At 37.4% G+C, this 25,583-nt stretch overlaps 1 protein-coding gene and 1 long non-coding RNA gene across 3 annotated transcripts; one reads left to right on the top strand and one right to left on the bottom strand.

The window, feature by feature from the left end:
* LOC145786486 (leupaxin-like) lies at positions 1–25,232 on the top strand. 2 transcript variants are annotated; one of them, XM_082598152.1, is made up of 11 exons: positions 1–96; positions 10,543–10,670; positions 12,718–12,820; positions 18,403–18,553; positions 18,882–19,008; positions 19,486–19,645; positions 20,961–21,073; positions 21,392–21,565; positions 22,015–22,245; positions 23,006–23,126; positions 23,619–25,232. In XM_082598152.1, exons 1-11 carry the CDS (start codon positions 84–86, stop codon positions 23,777–23,779), a joined length of 1,482 nt encoding a protein of 493 aa, XP_082454278.1. In that variant the 5' UTR covers positions 1–83; the 3' UTR covers positions 23,780–25,232. The 2 variants fall into 2 exon arrangements, with proteins under 2 accessions (XP_082454278.1, XP_082454277.1); XM_082598151.1 differs by lacking the exon at positions 1–96 and adding an exon at positions 9,442–9,563.
* On the bottom strand, positions 9,849–11,761 carry LOC145786487 (uncharacterized). The gene is made up of 3 exons (XR_014291298.1): positions 11,647–11,761; positions 10,477–10,650; positions 9,849–9,967 (listed from the first exon to the last, which is right to left on the bottom strand). It is a non-coding gene; the product is annotated as an uncharacterized LOC145786487 (long non-coding RNA).
* Positions 25,233–25,583: the final 351 nt, after the last annotated feature.

Raw genomic sequence — 25,583 nt, 5'->3', positions numbered from 1 at the left:
GTTAAAGAATATTATTTCATGTGATACAGCACTGTATTTATTTTAAATAAGAAGCAAAAAGAAGGAAGCAAGTCATTACCACAATGGAAGATCTTGGTAATTATTTTATTATATTTGTAAATTCTATTTAACTTTGTATCGGTAGTGTGCAACTGTGCATAGCTGAATTCAATGATGGGTTAATGTTTGTAAGGTATTATCTTTGGTATCTTTGGTCTTACCTGGAGTAAGAATTTTAAAGAATGCGTAAAATTAATAAAATTGCAAACTTTGATGGTGTTTTTGCCAAGATGCATCATATGCCGAATAGTTTTACCTTCAAATGACAGAAAAGGAATGAACTTCGATTTACTTTTGCAACAGCAAACTAGATCAGTACAAATGTTGATAACATCGGAGTTTGCTTTATTTGTTCATTTTACGTATTTTTCAAATTTTCTTTTTTACATGTGTAGCTGAAGATGCTATTACTATAGCGAAATCTATTCTTATTTAATAAATAACACTAAGAGGTTAGATTGTTGTGCAAATGCCAGCATTTGATGAATGCAAAATAGCAGTACCATCTTTGGTATGATAATTATTACACATAGATGTTCTATGGAAATAGTTACTGAGAAAGGCTACACTTATGGCTACACAACACTTCCTCAGGTCAGCCTGTATGAATCCCATTGTAGAACTGAATGGTAATTTTACAACATTTTAGTCACTCCTCTTTTAGCTTGAATGTTGATGATGAATGCTTTGTATCTGATAGTTGTCATGCTGCATTTTACAGAAAATTTATTTTTAATAGATGTTGTGAAAGTAGTTATAAAACAATGCCAAATTCTTCAACACTAACACTTCGACAAAAATTTCTAAACCGATTTTTAAGGCACATAAGAGATAGGCATTGCTATTGTTTTGTATATTGTATTTATAAACAGGTAATGATCACAGGAATGTTTAATATAATGCAACAACATGAAATCATCATCCAAATTTGGTTTTGTTCCCGCTAGTATGAGTGGCTGATTCTTTCCATGCAGTGATTGCCTTCACTGATATTCTCCACTGTGTTCTTCCCACTGCATCTACTTCCTTCAGTCCGACTTTATCCACCTCATTCTTGTTGTTCTTGCTAAAAGTTAAAAGTCTGTAAAGTACAGTAGAACTTGGATAACTCGTCTTCGCAAAACTCGTCAGTTTGCCCAAGTCGTCAATGATTGCCAGGTCCCGGCAGAAAGCCTATCTTTTGTACACAATCAAGTTCGGTTAAGTGGTCATCGCATAATTCGTCAATTCGATTCGATTATGTGGTCACTGTTTTTCTTCTCCTGGGAGTGGGACGTAAAATTCGTCTAAGTTGTCATCCACCCAAATGCTGACGTGACATTTACAGACCTTTTCAGGAAGAAATTACTACGCTAAGACGTGTGCACGCACACAATCTATCGGGCCAGCGCACATGCGTGGAGTATGTTGTTCTGGTCGATTGCGGGTGTGTGCGCACGTGCTCTGTTGCCGATAAGAGAAGCGCTGTTCAGCAGTCAGCACGTGCGTGGTTCATTTGCGACAATACTGTTTCGACAATGATGGTCAAGAGGAAAAAGAGCCTGTGCCACCTCCATCTACAAAAGAAAGTTTGCAGATGGTTGGAAAGCTCCAACACTATATATTATGCCAAGAAGACAGTGGTGAATTCGCAAGCTCACTATCAAAACTGCATGACTTTTGGTTGACAAGACACTTGCAAGCAAAACGCAGTCAAAAATATCTGTGTTCTTCAGTTAAGCTGTTAAGAGCGTTATTACTGTACTATACTTTATTGTGTACCGTAATTAAATTCTTTTCTCGCTTTCCCCTTCGTTTCACTTTACCACTATCGCATTTAATGAGGTCGCGGAGCACCATAAAATCAGTGCGACGCAAAACAATGGCAAAATTTAGCTGTTTGCATTGGTCGTCAGTTTGCGTAAGTTATGATATCACTTTTTCTGTTCCCCCTGGGGTGACGAGTTATCCAAGTTCTACTGTACATTAAAAGTTGGACAAGCAAACTTATTTAAGCGTATATATAAAATGTATAGACAATAAGCCTAGCTAAACACAGATAGTAAGCCAAGATGTAGTCCGTTGATAATGTAAGTTGTTTATGATAACCTTTACGACAGGGGCGTATCCTCAATGGAAGCAAGGGAAGCACTGCTTCCCCTGTCAAAATTGAAAAAAGAGAAGCTGATATTTTTCAGTAAAACGATTTCGTAATTTCTTTACCTAAATGCGATTTAGAACGGTTTTTAACTCATGCCCCCCGTATGATTTTAACTCGGTTTTAATTTTAAAAAAGTTGGAAACCAACGGAAGCGAAGATTCGTATTGCATCCGTTGCTCTCGTTTTTGCAATAAGAAGAAACAAGTTTGAAAGAAAGGAAAAAAGCAGCGCAAAGTTTTCGCAACTTTCGTTTCTTTTAACTAATCGCTGGAAGCGATTTAAAAATTGCTTCCAGTCGCGGAGTTGCCAGATTAGCCAAATTCCGCGAATAAGTTTTTTTTTTAAATAACTTTTCAAAATGCATAATAATCAATATTTCTATAATATTGTAACCTTACCAGATGAAACCATATTCAACATTGTTCAATACATGTTCTATACTTGTTTAATACTCATGATGTGGCGGATCAAAACTCATCCGCTACTTTTATAGGCTAACTTGCTATTTTTTGGGCTACTTTCAGAATTATTTTTGCTACAATTTATTAAAATCCACTACAATTTATAAAATATATATGTAAATTTTATTATTTTTGTATTTTTGATAGAAACAAGTAAATATATCCATTTGGCCTTTTTTGTCTAATATTTTCCTTGTTTTGGCCTTTTCTTTGTATTATTTTGGCTTTAAGACTTTTTCATAGTCTGGCAACTCTGCTCTGTTGGATGTTGTGCCAGTGAGCTATGTAATGGGAAAATCTAGGGCACTGTTATGGTTATAATATCGGCCTTGTAAGCAAAAGTTTGAGCCAAATGCTGGCTTTACACTGCTATCCTGGCTGGATAGACTTTGGAATAAGACAGGATATGTGAGGTCTAAGCTAGACTTGACTTTGTAGCTGAGTTTTTGGTGTTCTCTAATTATAGTCCCATTTTTTGCCCTTTACCCGTTCGTGTGTAAGAGCTACCTTTAATAAGTTAATAGCTGTTTATCTGCTAATAAATTTCTTACAAAAATTACCCTAAAAGTGTTTCCAGAAAGCAGTATAATTCATTATTTGAGTGTAATTTTGCAAAAATTTTCCGGGGGAGCATGCCCCCGGACCCCCCTAGAAAACACGTGCCTTCGGCACGCTCTATTCCCCCACGAGTTTTACTGCTTCCCTTGCTCAACCAACCAGGATACGCCACTGCTTTACGAATATGGTATATAAAAAGATAAAACATCTAGGTTATTGTAATTAACTTTGTGTAGCTATTGCAAATACATTGTGTATTGAAACAGGTGGAGCCAGGTGCGACAGTAAAGGTTTCTACTTCTGTGCTTACTGACTTCAATTTTAAGAAATCTGTATTTTTGTTAGTGCAGAAGAGTCTAAGTGAAATCTAGTTCCACAACTTTTTTTTAAAGGTGAACAGCTTAGAGAAAGAGATTCTCATCTTTTGTCCTTTAGTTTATTCTGCTTGTTTAAATGTATGTTTTAAGTTTTATCAACACCAGCTTCTTAAGTCAGATTTTAGGTATTTGGCATGTATCATATATAGGTTGTTGACTTGTTTCTTAAATTACTCTCTAGCTTAATTTAGACTTCTCAATAGAAGACAATGAAGTTTACCCACAATTGACAACCCTTGGTTGAGTATAGCGTTTGTTTTAATCTGGGATTTATTGTTGAAAGAGTATGATTTGAAGGTTTTCAGACCAATATTGGTTTGCAAAAACCATTTTTAAAGTTGAAATACAAAAATGTAAAGTTCATTTGGCTGCTGCGGTAAATGAAGATACAGTAGGCGAATATCTTTCTTTTGATAGTGTATATACCTCTATTAACTACCGTTGTGGCTTGATATTACATGTTTTTGTGTGATGCCAACTCTTTGCTAAAACAGGTTGCAATAAAAAAAAGCTGAAATTCATATTTCATTTACCAACAGTGCATTTGTTATTTGACTAATCACGGCCTACTAAAACACGGCCAAATATGTTGCTATTTGGGAAAATTTCTAAGAGTCTGAATTGTTACAATCATAGCCATGATAAACCTGTCATTTTTCCACTTACAGAAGTATGTAAAGCAAGCAACATTTGCATCTAGACATATTTTTGGCTTGTTTTACCAGAGATTAGATATGTATGTTAAGCACAATTTATGCAATAATAATGTAAAATATGTGAGACTTTCCAACTGCGTCCTGGAGGTAATCTCATCATACAGTCGTTAGGTTTTTTTGTAAAGCAGGATGTTTCACCAAAAGCCATATTTTACTTGCAAAACTAAACTTGGCAAAAAACAAACGAATTAAAATTTAAATTGACACATCAAATGAACAGCTTACAACATTGAATTCACAAAAAATCCTTGATATTTTAAATGGAACATGCAATTGCACCAAACGATATTACCTCCAGGGTGCAGTTGAAAAGTCTTACATATTACATTCTTATTGTGTAAACTGTGCTCAACATACATACCTAATCTCCAGTTAAACAAGCCAAACATATTTCTAGGTGCAAATATTACTTATTTTACTTACTTCTGGTAATGGGAAGATGACAGGTTTATCATAGCTATGATTGCAACAATTCAGACTCTTAGAAATTTCCTCAAATAGCAACATATTTGGCCGTGTTCTAGTAGGTCGTGGACTAATGCTATAAAAACGTTGAATACCATGGTTGAGACGATTGTTGTTGGTTAATGGCGGATTATTCAGGATGACGCTGAACGAAAAGTCGTCTCAACTGGTAAAAGCATGTATCGATATGAAGATGTTGATTAATCTATTGATCTTCATAACGGTTTATTTAAAAGTATATGATATTGGTTTATAGCAATGGTCTCAAACACGTGGCCCGTGACAATGTTTTGGTGAGGCCCGTGATAAGTTATTGAACTTTATTCAATATTAACAATTATATACAGTGACTGTTCAAGTGACACATGTTTTTTTTATTGATGTAGAAAGGTAACATTCACCTAAAATTGTTCAAACAGTATGAAAATAAATCACAAAAAAACATCAAACCTCACACCACTTTTAAACGCTGCTGTCGTGCCATTTTGTTGCTACGAAAAACTCATCGCCTATTGTTACATCACTATAACATTTTCATTCACTTTTTTGCCATATTGCAATGTGCGGCAGTCTATTCTTCAAGGATTTAATTTTTTCCGCGCTTTTTGAAAGTCGATTACAAGATGTTTCCTGTGCATGTCCAAGTCATGGCCTATGGCTATGCGCTCTTTTTGTGTTTCTTGTTTGTTTGCTTTTTTAGTGTGCTCACAGTGTTTTTTATCTCTTTGTTCTTACCGGTACGGATTTGATTGCGTTTTCCCTGTGTGAATTTGTTTATACTTCTTATTGTGTATTGCCACCCTCGAGTTAATTTACAAGTACAGTGTTAATTTGCCCTCAGAGCAATTTTAGTGAGACCCCTGGACCTGGTTTATATGAACAAGAATAAAATGTTCATGTGTTTTGCAAATTGCTAGTAAAATGTTGCATGCAATGTGAGAACATTTTGTGTTATTTATATTTTTGTTTTGCAATTTGGAAATATTTTGAGTTGTCTATTAAACTATATAAATTTTGGTTTTAAGTTTTGTAATTTGGGAAACACTTTAAAAATGACTTTCAATTTCAACTATGTTGAAGATTCTTAGAAGATGTTTCACAGTGATGCATTGTATTCAAAAACTTGTTTATTGTATTGATTCTTGCGTTTTACTGTCGGTTTGGCACTGTGTTTCCTGGATTGCACGTTTTTTATACGGCGAAAATCAGATTTCTTTTGACGTTGAGTAAAGATCTGCACACATTTAAACAATGTATCGAGATCTGGTTTTGCCAGGTGAACGAATACTTTGCTTGTCACGATTAATATGGTCATGCTTCTGCTTTAATGCATCTGTCTTTCTGTGCGAAGTTTCAAAACGAATTTTTGAAAGAAAGTGATTGCATTCAAGAATTTGTCATTAAAAGGAATAGGTTGTGAAGTTAAGTGATAGAATTTAAGTGTCAAGTCTTTGTGTGATGCTGGGAAACTAGTATGAATGTAGATCTTATTCAGGCAGCCATAGATGCCGTTTACTCATCGTTGTCAGGACATTGTCTAAAATTGGCATTTATAGTAGTAAACGATGTAAAAAAGCAGGTTTTGGTGGGTTGCTTGAAAAAAGTAAATTCTTGAACAGTCAGAATAAAACCGTCAAACGTCGTATTGGCATATATGTACAATTGTACAGCTTACAACAATTGTGTTAGTTAGATCAAAGCTAAATTGCGCAACGTAGTAATTGTCACCTTTAGTAAAGAACATTCGCACGTTTAAAACGCCTTAATTTATAGTTGTTAGCTTAGGAGAGCCCAGATTACTTGAGCTGTTGTGTAATTTGTGAAACCGCATTTAGTATCCTTTTTGTTTTACGGTCTAATTTTCTTTGCGAGTGTGTGCAAACCATAAATTGACTTTAATGAAGCGAAAATAGTTTGAAATTTATGCTTTGTTTTTGAAATCATTACCTATTTCCATCACTTAACGCATGAACGCTCGCTCGGTATGGCGAGTCATGGTCTGCTCCTTAAAAGGTAACCAAGCACAATTGGCTAAAATAGGAAATGTTTTCGTTTAAGCTTACCAACCATGGCTGAATTTCAAACAGATTAATTCGCCGAACGAACGTATAATTAATGGTCATTTAGCTGTTTTAGGGCAATACCCAAACGTTGTTTTTGAACAGTAACCGAAAAGTATATCAGTATATTTGAAAAATGCTTGATATTTCACTTAAAAAAGTTGGTGCGATTTTGCGTAGTTAAAGTTTAACAAAATCCCACTTTAAGAAACGTCATAGCTTCAGTAAAGTCACGACTTTTGCAAATTGTCTTGATCTCAATTTCGTGTGAAATGCGTGGACAGCACGACAGCAGCTCAGCTTGTACTTGGGACGTAACCAAATGGCGTCACTGCAGCAACCAAGTAGAGACCGCTGACAAGTAAATGAACAAGACAAGCCCTTCTGAATCAAGAAATGCGTTTAGAAGTTGCGAAATGTTAAGATTGTTCAACAGGCATGTGTTATGACCGCGAACACTTTAACCTCATAAAAAGAACGTTGGGTTCTTTTTCTGCGCTTGCATATTTCGCTGTCTATGGTGTAAAAGTACTTTGGACAAGAAGATAGTAAGAATTGTTGGTCACGGTTGGCAAACGCGCACTTGACATATCACCAGCAGTGCGGCTTTAGCTAATCTGTTTGCGAAAGAGGTATGGATTTCGTTAAGCCTGTCAGAAAGGTCGGTTTGTGTAAGCCTTTAGCTTGTATGCATACCTTGTAGCAAGAAAGTTGCTGGTAGTTTGTTAGTTAAGATTAAATTTTGCACTCATTTTTTGAGGTTTTAAGAAATCTAAGGTGATCGATCTGCTGAAACGGCGAAAGCAGTCATATTTTGGTGCGATAAAAGTTGTAAATTCTTGACAAGGAAAGTCTTACTGCAGCACTGTAGAGTATGGCCTACAATGCCCTACATCACCGTGTTGTCAATACGGCTTTCGTTTTGTATCAAAATTCGAAAATATTGTTAGGTAGCTTAACCTATTTTGCGTACTATGCTAAATTTTTACTGTGGATTAGCCAGCTTGCTCACCATGTGCTGTAAACTCGCATTGGTTTTGTTGTCTATTCTCCTTCTTGTTACGTGCTGAACGTTTGTAAAATTGCGGAATACAGTTTACATAGGAGATTGTAACACTCAGTGGCTGTAGTGTGTACATTCTGTACAATGGACGTGTTTGGTGGAGATACAAAACGATTTCAACCTCCACTTTTGCGATTTTATGTACTTTTGCTCGAATATTTCCACCCACGACGTTGCTCTGTTACGTGCTTTGTTGATTTATAAAGTAGCTAGCAAAAATTGCCATTTTGTACATCGTTTCATTGTCGCCTGATGTATATCCGACATAGATTAATACATAGTCACTCGCTAACATTGGTTTGACGTAGGTTGAGAAAGCGATAAATGTTCCTGACAGTAATAATGTACTTGAACATTTTCATTGTTCTTGTAACTCGATTTTTAGCTGGAGGCTGATTTTGCGTTTCTCAGGACTTCACCAAAATTAGTTCTCATTCACATTGATTCAATGTTTTTATACGTTAAATCAATGTAAAAAATGGCTGATTTGAAAGCAAGAAAATGGCTAATTTTTGTTCATAAAATGCTATACTTTGGACAAATGTGATTTACAACACTTTTGATCGACTTTTCTATGCAAGAATCTGCTGGCATGGTGGTTTTCAAGCGGTTCCGGTTGGAATACCTTATTTAGATTTCAGATACGAGACTGCTGCTTAGAGCAGGAAGTACGTAGTTCAATTGAATGACACTCTGCGTTTCTGGTTCCCGCTGAACCCGTCTCACATTACTGAATGCTAAATAAACGCAAAATCACTGTGAAAGCCCAATCGATACTATCAAAAATAGACATACTACATCACAACAGTAATGGGGAATGAATATATACTCGATTTTTGTTATGCTGGATTCTATTTGTTTGTGATATTTACTCGTTTATTATCTGGTAATCAATTTATATAATACTCCATCCGCATGTCTTAATGTACTGTCACTGAGCTTAGCTATTAATTTAACCGTTAATCAGAAACAATCTTTGGTAGTTTGCATTGGCACCAGTATATTTTTCACAGCCAATATTTCACGGCTTTACCGCTGTCAGAGTGGATACTCCAATTTGTTACAATGATAACCAGAATTCGCAACGTTTTCTCACAATCATAACGTAATGTCGTTTATCTTTTTTACAGCAGATTTTTCACCTACTTGTTCTGTTTGCTCAGAACCTAGTTGGTGTGCACACGAGGGTTAGCGGAACTGTGCAAGGTTTACCGCATTTCATTTTCAACTGTGTTCCTCAGCCATTTATAGTGACAAATAAAAATGGATTTGTGGCCATGTCCTAGTTTTATCTTGACTCATTATTTTTTTTTACACTCAAAACTTAAATTTTGACAATACTATATTCTAAAGAAGCAGCTATGAGCAGTCACTTGTACCAATGTACCATGTCGGCTCAGTTGACTCTTATGGAGAACAATGCAGTGACTCTGTTATAGTTTTTGATGATTGATATCACGTATGTGGCAGGTTGAAAAGTTTTTGTAGCCTGTACGAGTAATACGTTCCATGACCTAGCGATGGTTATTAGGGTTGAAGTAGTTTTGCCATACTCATTGTAAAATTAGTAATTTGCTCGGAAATTTAAGTCATTTCTGAGTTGTCTGTTACGTTGAACTGGACTGGAAGCGAAGAAATGTAAATATGTGCTTAAAGCCAACTGGTAATATATATCTTTAGTTTTGTTCTTTGTTGTAGATAGTGTTCTTTTACTGTTGCTGTCGATCAATATTAGGATTAAGGGTGTGTCAACTACGTGAGGGTCAAGCATAGTAAATGGTGTACAAATAGTTTAGATTAGAAAATAATACGGATAAGAAAAAGGTTGTGGCAAGGCCTGCTTTTTATGATGTTTGCAGTACACAATTTGAAGGTTGCAGATGAAAAATAAAATTGCTCAGTTTTGTACTTAAGCTATCCAACACACTTACGATTCATGCTTTCCGTGTCGACGACTGGACTTGTGGAAGATTATGTTTGTCAGCTTCCATGGTTTTCAATATCTTTCTTTTTTGTTGGACAGTGTCAATCAGGGTGCATATATATTTTTCGTTTTAGAAAGGTGTCCTATCAACATAAATCACAAAAGCTTTTAATTTTTCGATATGTTAAGACGAGGAATAAAGCTGAAAAAGAAAATTGTAATTTTGTTTTCTTTCTAACTGCGTTATTTAAACTTTGGCATAACTCAACAAAGTATTAAGTTTAGAATTATTAAGTAAAAGGCAGCTCACTGGTTAGGCCATAAGTTTGCAACAATAAGAAGTCGCACATACTATTCCATCGATGTTAATTAAATCCTTATCTGCATGCATTTTTGTCTAAAAATGAAGCTACACTTTTTCGTCTTGTTCGTCATTCCATGTTCCCGAATGTTCTTTAATAAACTTGTATGTGGTTTTGAATTTAAAAAAAGCATCGATTTGGTTTGTTGTGACTGAATAGTGAATAGTCCGCATGTTAGGAACTTTACTGTGTTGCACAATAAATAGAGTTAACCCAGTTGCAAGACTTCAAAGTAAACCTGTTTTAACCAGAAATGTTGCATTGATTTCTATAATATCGTGTGTACTTACTCTACATTGTTTTCCATAATGTAGTTTTGGCTTCCTGAAAAAGTCTATTCCACTCTTGTTTTCTAGATGCTCTTCTTCAAGATCTGGAGGCTACAATTCCTCCTCCAATAACATGTGGGCCGAAGCCAACCACCGGAGCCCGACACGACGATGAAGTGATCTTTGACATTGAACCTGAAATGAATGGAAACACAGTAAGAATATGTTTTTTTTTGTATCTTACAAACTAGACTATTATGTGTCACGTTAAGTACACTCTGCCAGCAAAACGTTCTTTAACTGGTGAGTGAACGATTGTTCACACTTTGTATGTAGCACAGGATATTGCAGATACTGAACAGACCTTTTCACCAATGATTATAAAGTGACTTAATCTTAGTGAGGATTGTGGCATTGTGTACGTGCTATAGGAGGTTCTTTGCTCGAAGTTACATGCAGCAAGACTGACTAGTCTAGTGTAATACCTAGTGTTTATTCATTTTTCACAAGAAGAATTAAGAAAGCTTGCCTGTATGGAAATATCTGGGCTTTTATGACGCAGCCTAGAGTGTAAAGCTAAGACAATCCCGACATTGTTCTATTAGTCTAGACAAGCAGTAATGAGGGGTAGTTAGTGTAACCGAGATAGCAGGTTTTATCTACCAATGAGGACTTGTTCCTTGGTAGATTGCTTTTTTGAGATAGCATTAGTGTAGTCCAGAGTTTATCAAAGAAGTTTGATGTGATTTGACGAAAAAAGTTTACATTTTTTTTAAAGAGCAGTTATGGATGATGTTTTTTACATAGGCTACAACAGAAATCTGCTATTCTGCAATTTTTCTGGCTTGACTTTGTAAGAGGTTGTGTGGGTTAGAGGGAAAGCACTGTAGTTATTTTAACGACACTGCGACTTTAATGTGCGTTTAATCTTGGAAAATAATTAATTGAACAGCACCGAAATATACTCTCAGCAGTCAGCATAGCTAGTTGATTTAGTCACTTAATTTTACTTCTTCACATCCTACTAATAGTCAAGTTTACGTGTTGACAGAAGAATATATAATTAGCCTAAGGCTGGGTGCAATGCACTTTCACTACGAGACTGATCATAATCTAAATAAGTAACTCAAACCGGAATGGCATCATTTGAATAGTGGAAGCATACTTAATTACTCAGTAAACATAACATACCTTGCTTTTTTGTGCTTGCATTTTTCATCTTTTTGTTGGTATATCCCTTTTGACTAGAAGCTAAGAGTTTTCTTTGTATTTATCTGCCTTTCTATGTGGACTGTATTGTCTGCTTGCATGTACTTTTTCTGATTATTAGTTTTCAATCTATTTATAGAATATCTCAGTCATATTCTTTCTTAATATTGTTATAGTTTGCAGCTGCATTTATCGAAATTTAATTTCTTTCAAAGACATTAGGTAATTTTCTCTGACATGGTGCCTTCCACATTAAGCCTTACTGGCTGCTATTAATGAAACTGCATAGATATATATATATATATATTGCAAATGCTATCAATAGTTTTACCAAGCTGCACAATAGGATTCAACTTCCTTTTGTGAGCTACTAGACTGGAGTGATTAATCGGTAACAAAATCTAGAGGAAGTAGTCAATACAATACTGCACACATCACAAAGGTTGCCAGGTTAGAAAGAGGTAGTCAACCGAATCCTTTAGTTTATGCATTGACAAAGAAGAATTTTAAGTTGAATGCTTCGTAGACGAGACTGATAAGTGGTGTTGCTGTTTTGTTGAGCCTTTTCACGGTATCTTGTCGGATACGATGAAGCAATGGCAGTTTAATCTTTACAAACAACTGAAGAGCGTATCTAGTTGTGCATTTGCTGCCTGGTAGACAGTATTGTCCGATTTGTAGAGCTAGGGTAGTAGACAAGAGTGCATTGTATGTCAGTAAATGTGAAATAATGAAATTCGAGCGAGAACATCTGAAGTGTAAAGGCTTGTTTTTGTGAGGGGATAACTTTTTTGCTTTGTCAGCGCAAGATGCTTGGTTTTGCTTGTAAAAAAAATCTACTTCGACATAGGTTTTGCTTTAACGGATCTCCTGGACTTATTTTACTGTCGTGAGGTACCCTTCTTTTTGCACACTTGCCTGTGTATTCATCCACATCTCCAGATGTTGTATCAATGTAACCGAGAAATATTTTCGCAGTGAAATAAAATAGAATTTGTAACTTGCTTTCTTTGTGTTTGCAAATCGACTTCTTTTAACCTGCTGTTTGCTTAGAGCAACACCACAGCTGCAAGTATGTCAGCTTTGCAAGGCAATTTGAGCGAACTCGATTCGTTGCTGGAAGACCTTTACAGCACCGACGAACCACCAACCAAAGGTAAGCATTCGTGGTATCTACTGCATATAATTTTATAGGACTATTAGTCTATTAGTTTCCACAAGTTGAGTACCGATACCGTAATAAACCAGTTGTGTTGTACTACATCATCCATGTTGAATCGACAATGTGGAACATAGTAGTAGCACTATGAATGGTATTACTATTAATACTACAAAAGAGTGCGCAATGCCAAGCGTAATGCTAAGCAGAGCTAATTCAATCAGATTCAATCACTAAAGTAACCTTTACAACCTGTCGGTTGATTACCTGAATTTTCTTAATGACACATGTTTTTGACTGACACATATACATGTAACTTTTGAGTTGAAAAAATGATTACTTGATGATAGAAGAAATTGGACGGTGTGAATTTATAACGGTGGTTGACCATAAAAAGAGTAGCTGTAACACAGTTGTTTCAGCCATGTGTTATTGTATATGGTAATTGGCTTGCTAATTATGACCATATGGTGTCTCCTGCCATTTGTTGCAACGGGTTATTTTCTAATGTGGAAACGATTTTCACCGTCATCTGGTGATATACGCTGTATGATATGAAGTATTACAGTTGCAGCCTGGGTGGTTAGATGCTATACAGTTCTCGTTATCAGAACGCCTATATTCGCTATACCAGTGACTTTTCAGACTAGTGCTGACAACTTAGTAGAACTAATTCTTCTATCTCAGACAACAAAAAATCCGTCATTTTTATATTGGTTCAACGTCTGTAGACGTTGAACCAATATAAAAATGACGGATTTTACTGTTTGGAATAAAGGTTGTTGCCATGTTCAGCATTTTTAACAGTGTTTTTCATTGTGTTTGGTGAAATTTGCGTATCGTGTGTAACTGTGTATGCAATAGTTGCAAGCATTCGTTGCAAGTGTATAATACACTTGGTTTTGTTGTTATTTTCGTGACATTCAAACGACATGTACCGTATGGCTTTAAAATAGCCACATGTGTCAACTACTATTTGTAACAAATGGCCAAGCCCTATTGCGAGACGCACTATCACTTACAGCGAGTCTTTCTCTGTTCTTAGTGTCAGAAGCCTGCAGCATATCACTTTAAATTTAAAATATTTGTTTGTTGTGTCAGCTATTAGTTTGCAACAAATAAGAGTACAAAGGCTAGCTTCGAGAGGTTTCCACTGCCCAATACCCATACTATTCTTGACGCAATCTGTGCTAACATGTTTTGACGTATTTTATACCTTTTGATCATTATCATCATTGAAATTCGGTTATGCCGCGACTAGTGGAGGTGACCGATTTCTTTCCATGCAGCGTTTGCAGGGTTCCCACGCAGTCGGGAAAGTAGGGAAAAAGTAGGGAATTTGAAAACCCGTTTTCCAGACCGGGAAAAGGTCGGGAATTTTGTGAAACCTCCCTCGTGGTATTGAAAAAGTATGGAAAACCTTGATGACTAAATTATAGATAAAAAATCCGATATATTGGTATCGGTGATATCGGCCATTGTTTGAGTATCGGTATCGGCAAAATTTGGCTGATACTAAACATGTAAAAAAGGCGCTTGCTGCGGATTTTCTACAGAAGCAAAGATATAGATTTTTTAAAGTAGTAACTAACGTCAGATTGATGTAGAAAAATAACAACCTGTTAAATTTTTGATATCTCACACTCCCATGACTTCTTCCGCACGCATTTTGGCATTGGTTGCTTGCAATGATTCTTTCACTCAAACAAAACGTTTTGTTTCAGCGGTTTTGCGTTGTTCGATTCTTAAGTCGTGAAGGAGACTCAATTTCTCCAATCTTTATCATTTGTGTTTGTTTTTTACTCTCAGCAGAGTATAAAACTTGTAAAAGTTTTTCATCCATACAATGTCATGATTGAAATATCTCAAATCGGCGTAATGACGTGACATCATCTAAACATTTTATCGAATAAGGAATTAACAAATTCGATCGTCACAAGTGGTTTGGTTCTAGTAAACAAATACGTTTTGACTTTGAAGTTCAGTGAAACAAAATATCCATTAATCGATATGTAATATATATGTACTGTAGTCAAATTCCATATCAAGAATAAGTCCATATTTTTTCAGGTTTATGTAAGCTCCATAGATCAGTAGGCACAACAAAACCTTTTACTGATTGGTTCAGTAAGGATTCGTGGTCCCGTTGCTCTCATATTTAGTGATAAGGTTGGAAGACATTACGTCGTGTATTTTCTATACAAATTGAAGTTTAAAATTTATTCTTTTGTTCATAGTCGTAATCCACCTTCAAAGCGGTATTACAAAGAACAATTTTTGATAACGGGGGCATCAAGAATAAGTCGACATGACTTTTAAGGTTTACATCAGCTCCGGAGATCAGTAAAATATAAGGTTGTCATCTTAGGTGCAACAAGACCATTGATTGATTGGTTTAGTGAGGATTCGTAGTCCCCTTGCTTTCAATTTGAGTGATCATACTGATTTTCAATTTATTCCTACAAGACATTATGACTACGTAATGAAAAAATATATGATAACTAAGGATGGAAGACATTACGTCATGTCTTTTCAATTCAAAATGAAGTTTAAAAGTTATTCTTTTGTTTATACTCGTAATCCTCCTTCAAAGCGGTATTACAAAGAACAATGTTGTGGAGCAACATGCAGCTTTTCAATAAAGTTCGGGAACTGTTTTTTTCTTGTTCATCTGCGCTTTAAATACCGGTCATTCTCCGTTGTTCATCCACCAAGCAGTTTAGGTTGACTGTGGTTAGCCTACTTGCAACAGGAGTTATACTGTACAGACAGTGGTGTAGCGTAACCATGGCGTGACTTATTTAATTGTGGGGCACTCCAGAAGCAGAAATATTTAACTTGACATGAAAATTTAGCCTCGGGCGATTTTTGTTCTGTAGCCTAACATTCAAAATTTTACTTATTTCCGTATATACTCGAGTGCAGTTCGAGACTTTTGCAAGTGGTTTTCACCAGGTTCGACTTATACACGCGTCAAGCTGTTTCCAGCTCGGCAGCCTTCAAAGTTAACGCATTTTTGCTGCGGCAAAATTATTGCCGACCAGACACTGAGTGTGAAACAGCGTCGGCTGAAGTAAAAGTTTTGAATACGTTTATTTGCCGTGATTCAAACTTCAGTTTCAAATTTAATGATTTCTTGTTAATTCTAAACTTTATACACTTGTTGAGCAATACGCAAAGCTCACGAGACAAAAGAGCTGATTTGAGCAATCGATTTTTTTTATTTTTGCGTGTATAATCGTTCTTATTACATAACATTCCATGATCGTTGAAGTCGATTAGCGGCCGCATAAAACAATGATGTCAGGTTGGCTACGTGATAATAGCGGTAAGAGACATCGTTAATGCAGGCAATATCTGCGACCAAGACCACAATACCTCAGTCCTCAATCACGGTGGCCTTTCATTACTAAAACCTACTATTATGACACATAGGGGTGTTCAATTTCGATTTCGATTAAGGTGATATTCGAAATTCGTTTTTCGTATCGGACATATTCGAAATTATAGCCGCCCTTTCGGCTGAACGCGGTTGAAAGTAACGCGAGTGGCGCGAAGTCTGTCTTGTCGCATTTTGCAAGCGAAAAAAAGACTTCGACGCATACGCATCGTCGATCATGTGACTATCACACGCTCTCGCGGGTCCTGCACCAGGGATGCCAGGTTGGCATTTTTAATGCCAAATTTCACAAATTTCTCTCAAGAATGAAGATAGCTAGGTTGTGCAATAGCAGAAAGTGTAGACTGAGCTTTGTCGCATTTTTATCCATTTTTTACCGAATTCATACGCGCCTAAGCCGTGGGGGCGGGTCCGTAGCCAGACCGCAGAGCAAGGGGGGGCAACTTTTTTTTGGGGGGGGCGAAAAAATTTAAATGGGCAAAATCATTATAATTGTAGCTGTTGCTCGAGAATGTTGAGATTTTGCCCAGAGTGGAGCGAAATTTTTTTCAGGGGGGGGCGAGGCCCCCCTGGCCCCCGGCTGGCTACGGCCTGCGTGGGGCATATTTCTGTGTGGGGGCAACTTTTTATGCTGTGCTGATACATAAAACAATAGATGAACTAGCGATCGGCAGCAGGAAAACACTTTTTGAATGCAAAACGCATCAGCTTCGCGATAAATAATCACGATGAACGAGTTGCGATGCTGCAACACCAGATAACAAAATCTGTCATTTTTACATTGATTTAATGTCTGCAGATGTTGAATCAATGTAGAAATGACTGATTTTTCTGCCTGGGACATAGCAAAAATCTACCATTTTGTGTCGATTCAATGTCATCAGATGTTGAATGCACCCAAAAACAACATAATTTGCTACGTAGTCGGAGCGTGCGTTTAGCTTTATGCGCTTGAAAACATACTCGATGTCGCTTTCGAGTTGAAACCTCTGCACTCTGCAGTGAAATGTCGCGGCAGTGAATCGCTTGCTGTGAAGATGAACTTGAAGTGTTTGGGATCCCAGCGACCTCGGCTCCAGTGGAGCGATCGTTTTCAAAAGCTGGCCTGACCGTCACGAAGCTGAGATCCCGACTGACGGGTGACCATGTCGATCAGCTTGTGTTCATAAACACCAACATGGGCTTGGAGCTGTAGACGTTATTTTGTGTTCTTTTTTCGCAGATTTTCATGGCTTTTTTTCGCGTTTTTTAGCGAATTTTCATGTCGTTTCTTTCAATAAAATCACATTTTGCAGTGTAGTGAATAGTTGTGATATTCGAAATCGAAAGTCGGAAATCGAAAATAAATTGAATTTCGAATATTCAAATAATCGAAATTGAACACCCCTAATGACACAACAACAAAGACAATATCATTCATAAATCCTATTTATTGTACAATGATGTCTCTGTGATTCAGTGTTCAGAATCACAAAGACAGTGTTCAGTGTTCTTTTCACTTACTTCATTTCGTCAGTAGTGTGATTTTTAATTGTTTTGATTTGGCTTATGGCAGGTTGCCATGTCCTATGGAATGAGGCTTTGAATTGCAATTTTAGTATAAATGTGACAGTTTATTCAAACTGATTTCAGTTTGGGTCTTTTGAAAAAAAAGAGTTTTTTCTTCAAACAGGAATCTTCTACTGTACGGTACAGTATTATTATTTTTCATACTGATTCGAATGTAATAGAGTCCGGATATACAATTTTAAACCTGTGCATGATCGTGTTTGGAAATAATACAGCACAGAAATTTTCATTGATTAAGCACTGTTAACGCGCAATTTAGATCAAAATCAGGTTGGGAATTTTTTTAATTTAGTATTGAAAAAGTAGGGAATTTTTAGAATTTAGTATTGAAAAAGTAGGGAATTTGTTTATAAAAAATGTGTGGGAACCCTGCGTTTGTCTTCACTTCTATTCTCCATCACATTATGTCTATCGCATCTTCTTTCTTAAGTCCGACCTTGTCTGCCTCATTCTTCAACAGTTCTTTCCATGTTCTGTTTGGATCTTTCCGTTTCTTTCATGTCAGTAGTATCCAGCACGTGTGCGAATACAACTTAGTGGAGAACATTACCAGGAGCTCAGCAATATTGTGCTTTCTGTCGCAATTTTATTTGAACTTCTGTTTTTACAGAAGATTCTCTTGCCCAATTTCCGTCAACCGACCCTGACCCTGATCCAGCTATGCCTGAATCAGTTATGCCGGAAATAGCTCCACCGAGCAAGTGTGAGAGCATAGACGACATACTAGAAGAATTGGAGGATGAAAGCAAAAAGAAGCAAAAGTGAGTATTGGACTAAATTGTCTTTAGAGGTATTGTCCAGTTTAGTGTCGAATTTTACTAAATACGCTACAGTGTTTTAGCAAGGAAACAGGTGTTTCATTGAGTGTCAACTGGAACTGGAGAGTCTCTGACTAAATGAGAGTAAGCACACTGTCGAAACCAATGTGAAAGCGTATCTGAGTGATTTGATTTGGCGTTGCTTCACCTTGGTATTGGCTAGTTTGACGGTAGGCTACATGACATGGCGTCAGTTGAAAATAAACAGATTTTGTTAGAATTGTGCGTTCATGAACGTCAGTTATCACACTAACCACAACGCCTTCAACAGTGGAGATCAGGGTCACGTGCAGATCAAATCGAATCCAGACCGTTGCTCTCCGGTGTCTGCAACCTCAGCCGCTCAGCAACTAGATGACCTGATGGCTTCTTTGGTGGGCTTTCAAGTTGACCAACGGGTAAGAAGCATTTTTGTTAACATCCGTTGTATCAATCAGCTTGATGCTAGAACAAACTGCGCAATTATTTTGCTGTGTGGTAGCAAGCAGCAAAGCCTAATTTGAATTTTCTTTAAATATCATTTGAAGTGTGATTGACAAAAGTTGAACTATTCACACTGTCGCAGATCATTTAAAATAGTATTGATCAACTTTCAATTTTGTGATTGTCTTTCCACAATAGGAATGCATCTGCATTCTGCATGCAATGAATAGAGTGGATCTATTTAAAAAAAATATATACGTTGATTACATCTCTTTAAATTTTTCCGATTTTTTATTTTATTAGGTTGCCGGATGGTGGATTGTTGTTCTTGCTTTCCACAAATATCATAAAAATTTAAAAACGTGGTGAAAAGGTCATCATCAGCAAGTGTTGGTACTCCATTACGGTTTTGCTATTTGGATCAAGACTCTAAATGCGGTTATTTTCTGCAGGACTCAGTGAGCAGTGTGTCCAGTGATAAAAGTGACCCTCCTTACGCCAAGCCGGATAAGTCAAGATCAAAACCGACTTCCCCAACTGACATCACAGCCTCAAAATCGATTATTTCTAACCCCACACCCCTCGCAGCTACCACCACCACCCCATCCAATCGTGAGTCTCATTAAGCTTCAGAGAAGTCGTTATATCCGCTAGTTTGATTGTATACAATTTGGCAATAATTGGAACTGAGAGCGCTAACTATAGACCGAATGATTCGGTTTCGTTATAGCAATTAATCTGTTTGACATCACAAGGTGGTTTATGAAGGTAACCCTCATGCAAATTATAGCCGCTGATGTCACTGGTCAACGTGCTGAATCTTATTTTGTCTCAAAAACATGAACGAGGTGTTACCGAGGCGTTTTATAAGTTGTACGTAGCAATTGTCAACATATTGAATATTGATATTTCACTAAAGTTCACAGGTAGAACAATAAGCAATCCGCTGATGTGATACAAATGTCTATCGAACTCATTGAAACCGTCACGAGACATTTACCTGCCCTACGAAAATCTCACAACGCACCTAACACGTTTTGCGTCAGGGTTTACCTTGCAAGCTCCTTGCACGACCTGTAACATTTAAAGTTGAGTTAAAACGCTGCGTAACTTGAGACCTTTTGCACTTTTCTCACAAGCTAGGAACTATAGCTGAAGTGTTGATTTGCATCGTTTAGTGATGAAAGATTGTTATTGGTGTCCTGCTTCTATTATGCCGTAGTAGCATTTTTTTGCAGTTACGCAAAATCTTTTATTGTTGGGAAAGTTTAATGAATGATGGTGAAGAAAATGTGAAGGTATCACTTTCTATAATGCCATCAAGTTGCACATGTCTGTCTTTTTCACATCTTCCCATGTTGCGTAATTACGTGAGTCTTAAAGTCCTACTTCAAGTAGTTCTTCCATAAATCTCAAGAAAGTTTCATAAGAGGTGTCGAGTTAACCTAGTTAGCAATGATTGTAGGATGTTTTACTCAAGAAAGATCCCAGACCGGGAATCAAACACTATAACTTCTAATCTTCGATTTAAGCGTTCCACACATCGCGCCCTTGTCGTTACAAAATCACACCAACGGTATTGTCTTTTTTTATAAACTCCCCATGATGTAATTACTCACTTTGAGCCTTTTCCCTGGATTGGCATTCTCCCATACCTTTGGTATGTCTCCAACCGTATGGCATGTCGTAAAAGTGTAATAGGACATACGGTGCCTTACACCAAATCACTGTGCGTGTGTTGTACCGAGCCCGATGTACCAACCTCTTCTCGTGTCGAAAAAAATTCTTCTTTATCATCATAATATACACAGATGAAATTGAGAATTCTATTGTCATTATGTATACGTTAGCGGTGAATTGCAAGACAAAGCTGTGCCCGTGTATACTTTATGCTCTCGAGGCATTGTCCATGCTGGTGTTGTTTCAGCAAATGAGCTCGATGCGATGCTAAATGACATGAATATTGACCTGGGAAAACAAGGAATACGAGCAGCGTCGAAAGGAACATGTGGCGCCTGTGGGAAACCAGTCATGGGAGAGGTGATTGCATGTTTCGAAAGTGATTTTAGTGGTCACTTAATTGTATACGGACGGTTAAGTGCGCTTTCTGTCGTTGCAATGATGCTGCAGTAAACCTGCATTAAATGCATTACGTTTGCTGTGAAGCAGCTTGGAGTTGGATGGTGAGCTTTTTTGTCATGTAATTAATCTAATGTGACATTTACAAGAACAATGCCTGGTTTCAAACACGTTTCATGTAATTTAGAAATGTAAGATTTCTTTTGTTCGATGCAATCATTCAAGTAAAAACAAAATTCATTTGAAATTGCTTTCACCTTCAACGCTTTGTATACGAAGGTCACCACTGCGTTGGGAAAGGTGTGGCATCCCGAGCATTTTGTGTGCGCGGTCTGCGACGAAGAGATAGGCACAAAGACTTTCTTCGAACGTGAAGGAAAACCATATTGTGAAACTGATTACCACAAACTTTTCTCGCCAACTTGTGCTTATTGCAGCCAGCCTGTTCTAGGGGTAAGATCAAACAAATTTGAAACCCGCAATGAAAAAGATATCAGCTATCTAAAGAGCCGTTAAAAAATTTTATGCACAGTCCATTGCCTTCGAAGAATTTGTTGAACTTAGACTGTAATTTGTTTGTTATCTTTGATATGGTGGACTGGTGAAGTCGTTTGATCGACGATCTGAAGGCTGTTGGTTTGACTCTCATCGAGAGCACTTGACTGTGTCTTGGCAAAGCATTTAATTTCATGCTGCATATTAATAGTCTTTTTCCAGAAGCAAAATCTATTATTTTTACATTGATTCAACGTCTTCAGACGTTAAACCAATGTAAAAAGGAATGATTTTTGCTATCTGGGTTGCTATCCGTTGAGTTCATGGCTGTATTTCATCTGGGATTACGTTGTACTGTATGTGTTGCCCCAATGGACACAGAATGATTGTTAATATTTTCATTGCAGCAATGTGTGACAGCATTGAACAACACTTGGCATCCCGAGCACTTCTTCTGCGCCATGTGCAGCAATTTCTTCGGGGACGAGGGCTTCCACGAACACGAGGGAAAACCTTATTGCCGGGCCGACTTCTACAACATGTTCGCCCCTAAGTGCGCCGGCTGTCTGAAACCAATTCTGGCCAACTACATCTCCGCATTGAACGCTCAATGGCATCCCGAATGCTTCGTGTGCAGGGTAAGTGGTGTAGTGTGGTTTTTGGTGTTAATTGACTTCAGGTAACATCGAAAAAAACGGAGTACGTGCTCAATGGCTTCACCCTAAAGTGGATGTCGCTCGCTCGATTTGCAAAGGAAAGGCTGCCGTCTTGAGGAGAACTCCCCACACAGGAAAATCCGTCATTGTGTCTGAAGACGCTGAATCAATGTCAAAATGACAAATTTTTCCGTCTGCACCTGTCTATACACTAACTAACGTTTTGTCAAAAGGACTGCTCAAATATCAGACGATCCCATTTTCTTGCATTTTCGTAGTCACATGGTATGTTTATAGCCAATTAATGTAGCGCAATATTGTTGTTTTGGCAACCCTCCTTCATTTAATGATTTTGTTTGAAACATAGCACTTCATGTGATATCCGTTGTAGATATTCCTACAGTTCTGTCATTTAGGTGTTGCAAACATCAGTTTACAATCGCTGTGTTTAGAACTTCGCATAGTGCCGCAGATAATGTGCGTGTTTACAAGCACTGAGCTACAAGCACTGAGAATGTTCCTCGTATCATTCTATTCAAAGTCACTTGAAAATAAAACCTTGTTTTGTTTTTTTAATAAAACTTTTCGACCTTTTACAGTAACACCTTACACCCAAGTTGCACGATTACAAAAGTTATGAGTTGTGCTTCAAAGACACAAATTTAAGGAGTTTATACAGCGAGGGAATGTAGTATTCCACAAACGTTATCACCCTTGAATGTGCATTGGTTCCTTATTTCAGGAATGTCTAGCTCCTTTCACTAATGGAAGTTTCTTCGAGTTGGACGGCCAACCCTACTGCGAGACGCACTATCACTTACTGCGAGGTTCTCTCTGTTCTGGATGTCAGAAGCCTATCACTGGTAACTATGATTGTAACAGCTCAACACAACTCTTGTCTCAACCATTCTAAGTTGACAATTATACACCGTTAATTTTTCCCTTTCTTATATGGTCTGTTATATGCACGTTTTCCAGTCAACAAATCAGTCCACGTTTACGTCGATTCAGCATCTACACTCTACAGTATAGGCGTTACATAATGTAAAAAAGAGCTTTTTGCTGACTGGCGACGTAGAATCAAGTCAATGTTCTAGATCTTGATTCTACCAGAAAATCTCATGCAATCACGTGATGATGGTATCCATGTCTATTGTTGCAATTGCTATTCCGTTGAGGTAAAGTCGACTTACTTGCATTGAACGGCGATATGCCCATATTTTGCGGTGTATTGTTGCATTCAATGTTAAATAAACCGAAATTTCCGCAACTAAACATAGACATCTTTTTAACGAGTCGAACTAAAAATATCAAACATTTGACAAGCTCTTAGCAAGTAATCCTGTGTTTGTCAGGTCGCTGCATTACGGCGATGGGTAAGAAATTCCACCCTGAGCATTTCGTCTGCGCTTTTTGCTTGAAGCAGCTGAACAAAGGAACCTTCAAGGAACAGAATGAGAAGCCATATTGCCACCAATGTTTTTCTAAATTGTTTGGTCTTCCGAGTGCCAACTGAACCGAAAACCAAGACACTATCACGTGAAATGATTTTCGACTAGGTTTGACTTTCGTTTGAAGCGCATTTTAATTCGAATTAGCGGCTTGCCAATTGAACGTTTCGTGACTTTGATATCACTGATATTCATCATCAAAATTGAAATGCAAATTGTTCCCAATTTGCTATGTTGTTTTACGTGGATGCAACGTTTTCGTGCATTGTAGCAACGCATTAATTTCTTGCTTAAATATTACGTTTCCCCAGACAGCAAGATTCTTCATAGTTGTAGTAGTTGGATTGTTCGTTTTTTTTTATAATCTTTCCAAGCGGTCAGTCGATCATATCCACAGGGCTAATGTGGTTTACTTTACTTTGCACTGTACACATCAGATGTATATCAACAGTATTCATTGTGACAAGAAGAAATCGAATCATGTTCTACACAGACGACGTCATTTTTTATCATTGTGACTTCTTTAAAGCTTTCCAGATAGAAAATGAAACCGTTGCGCCTCTTGGTTCTCACCGGCTTGCTGCGTACATATTCTCCGCGCTATATATGAGCTTCCGTATTCGTATTTTAATGTTTTTATAAAGTTTCATTGTTGGCCAATGTGAGGACAGAGTTCTTTGCCTCACCCAGTGAGCTAGAGTTGTTCATTTTACATCGTTTCAACATTTGGTAACGTTGTAGCTATGTTGTGAAGGCAACTTGCTTGCTGGCCAGCCAAATTGCGATCCCAGACAGCAAAATTCGTCACTTTTTCATTAATTCTCATCTGCGGACGTTGTATCAATGTAAAAATAACAAATTTGGCCGTCTGGTATACTATTGCGTTTTTGCCGATCCAGTTGATGTTTATACATAACTTTACGATTATATTTCTTTAATTGGTATCTGAAAGCCTTGTACATAAGTTATTTATGCACAAGAGTTGTTTTATCGTCGCTATAATACTTTCCAAGCCGCGGCAGAGCAGTATTGTAGCTTTGCTTAGACTTAATTGCACTTGTAACCTTCCGACTCGTCTGTTTGTAACAGTGGTATGACCAAGGTTTTTTGTAAGGGGCATTGTTATAATGGGACCACTAGTTGTATTCTTTATGTAAACCCAATTTAATTTTTGCTTGCGGAGACATGCAGGTAAAGAAAGTATATAAACGCCTCACGTTGACACTGATTATAATCAGAGGGTACAAGTTTGTACCCCCTTCCACCTGTGGGTTACGCTCCTATTGACACAAATTTTCTATTCCAACATCAGATACGTTACGTTACATCGCTTCAACGTCATTTAATTCAGTGCAACGACACGTTGCTGTACCTCGGCCAGCAAATCAGTCCGAGTGGTTTGCTGGCTGGGATTGGCCATAAATAAAATGCTGTATCTCGTTGGCTGAAGCATTCAACTCGTATGGAATGCAGCGCTTTATGTGGCAGAATTAACTCGAAATAAACAGCTTGCTGGTGCTCCTGGTTGCATGAGACGTAGAATCAGTCGTAAATTGCGCACAGTTTTTGCGAATTAGCTTCTAGCTCAGATAGTTTGGTAATCTGGGAGAACAAATGAGATTCTGCTAGTTTATGGAATAAGGTGTGAAAAGGTTATCCAGGCAGGGAGTTGTGTCTGTTTCGATATAGCTTACCGGTTGCGTGATTTACCTACAAGTTACTTCGTCGTACTCGGCGTTTAAAAGTTGTCTTTGTTCGGTTGCTCGGTGCCAACTGCCTCTTCTCAAACACGAATAAAGTACAGTGGATTAAAATGTATAAAGTAACCTTGGGCTACAGAACCATAAGCTGCCTGTTTTAGTCTGCACT

This window comes from Aplidium turbinatum, chromosome 17 (genome assembly GCF_918807975.1).
Source record: "Aplidium turbinatum chromosome 17, kaAplTurb1.1, whole genome shotgun sequence".
Classification (NCBI taxonomy): Eukaryota; Metazoa; Chordata; class Ascidiacea; order Aplousobranchia; family Polyclinidae; genus Aplidium; species Aplidium turbinatum.
This window is presented reverse-complemented; position numbering and strand designations above follow the sequence as displayed.

What these genes read in the sequence shown, in the direction of transcription:
- LOC145786486 (XM_082598151.1), top strand. An exon ending in CGACGAACCACCAACCAAAG is followed by an intron (nt 12,821 to 18,402) that starts GTAAGCATTCGT and finishes CTGTTTTTACAG; the next exon opens with AAGATTCTCTTGCCCAATTT. An exon ending in GGAAACCAGTCATGGGAGAG is followed by an intron (nt 21,074 to 21,391) that starts GTGATTGCATGT and finishes TTGTATACGAAG; the next exon opens with GTCACCACTGCGTTGGGAAA.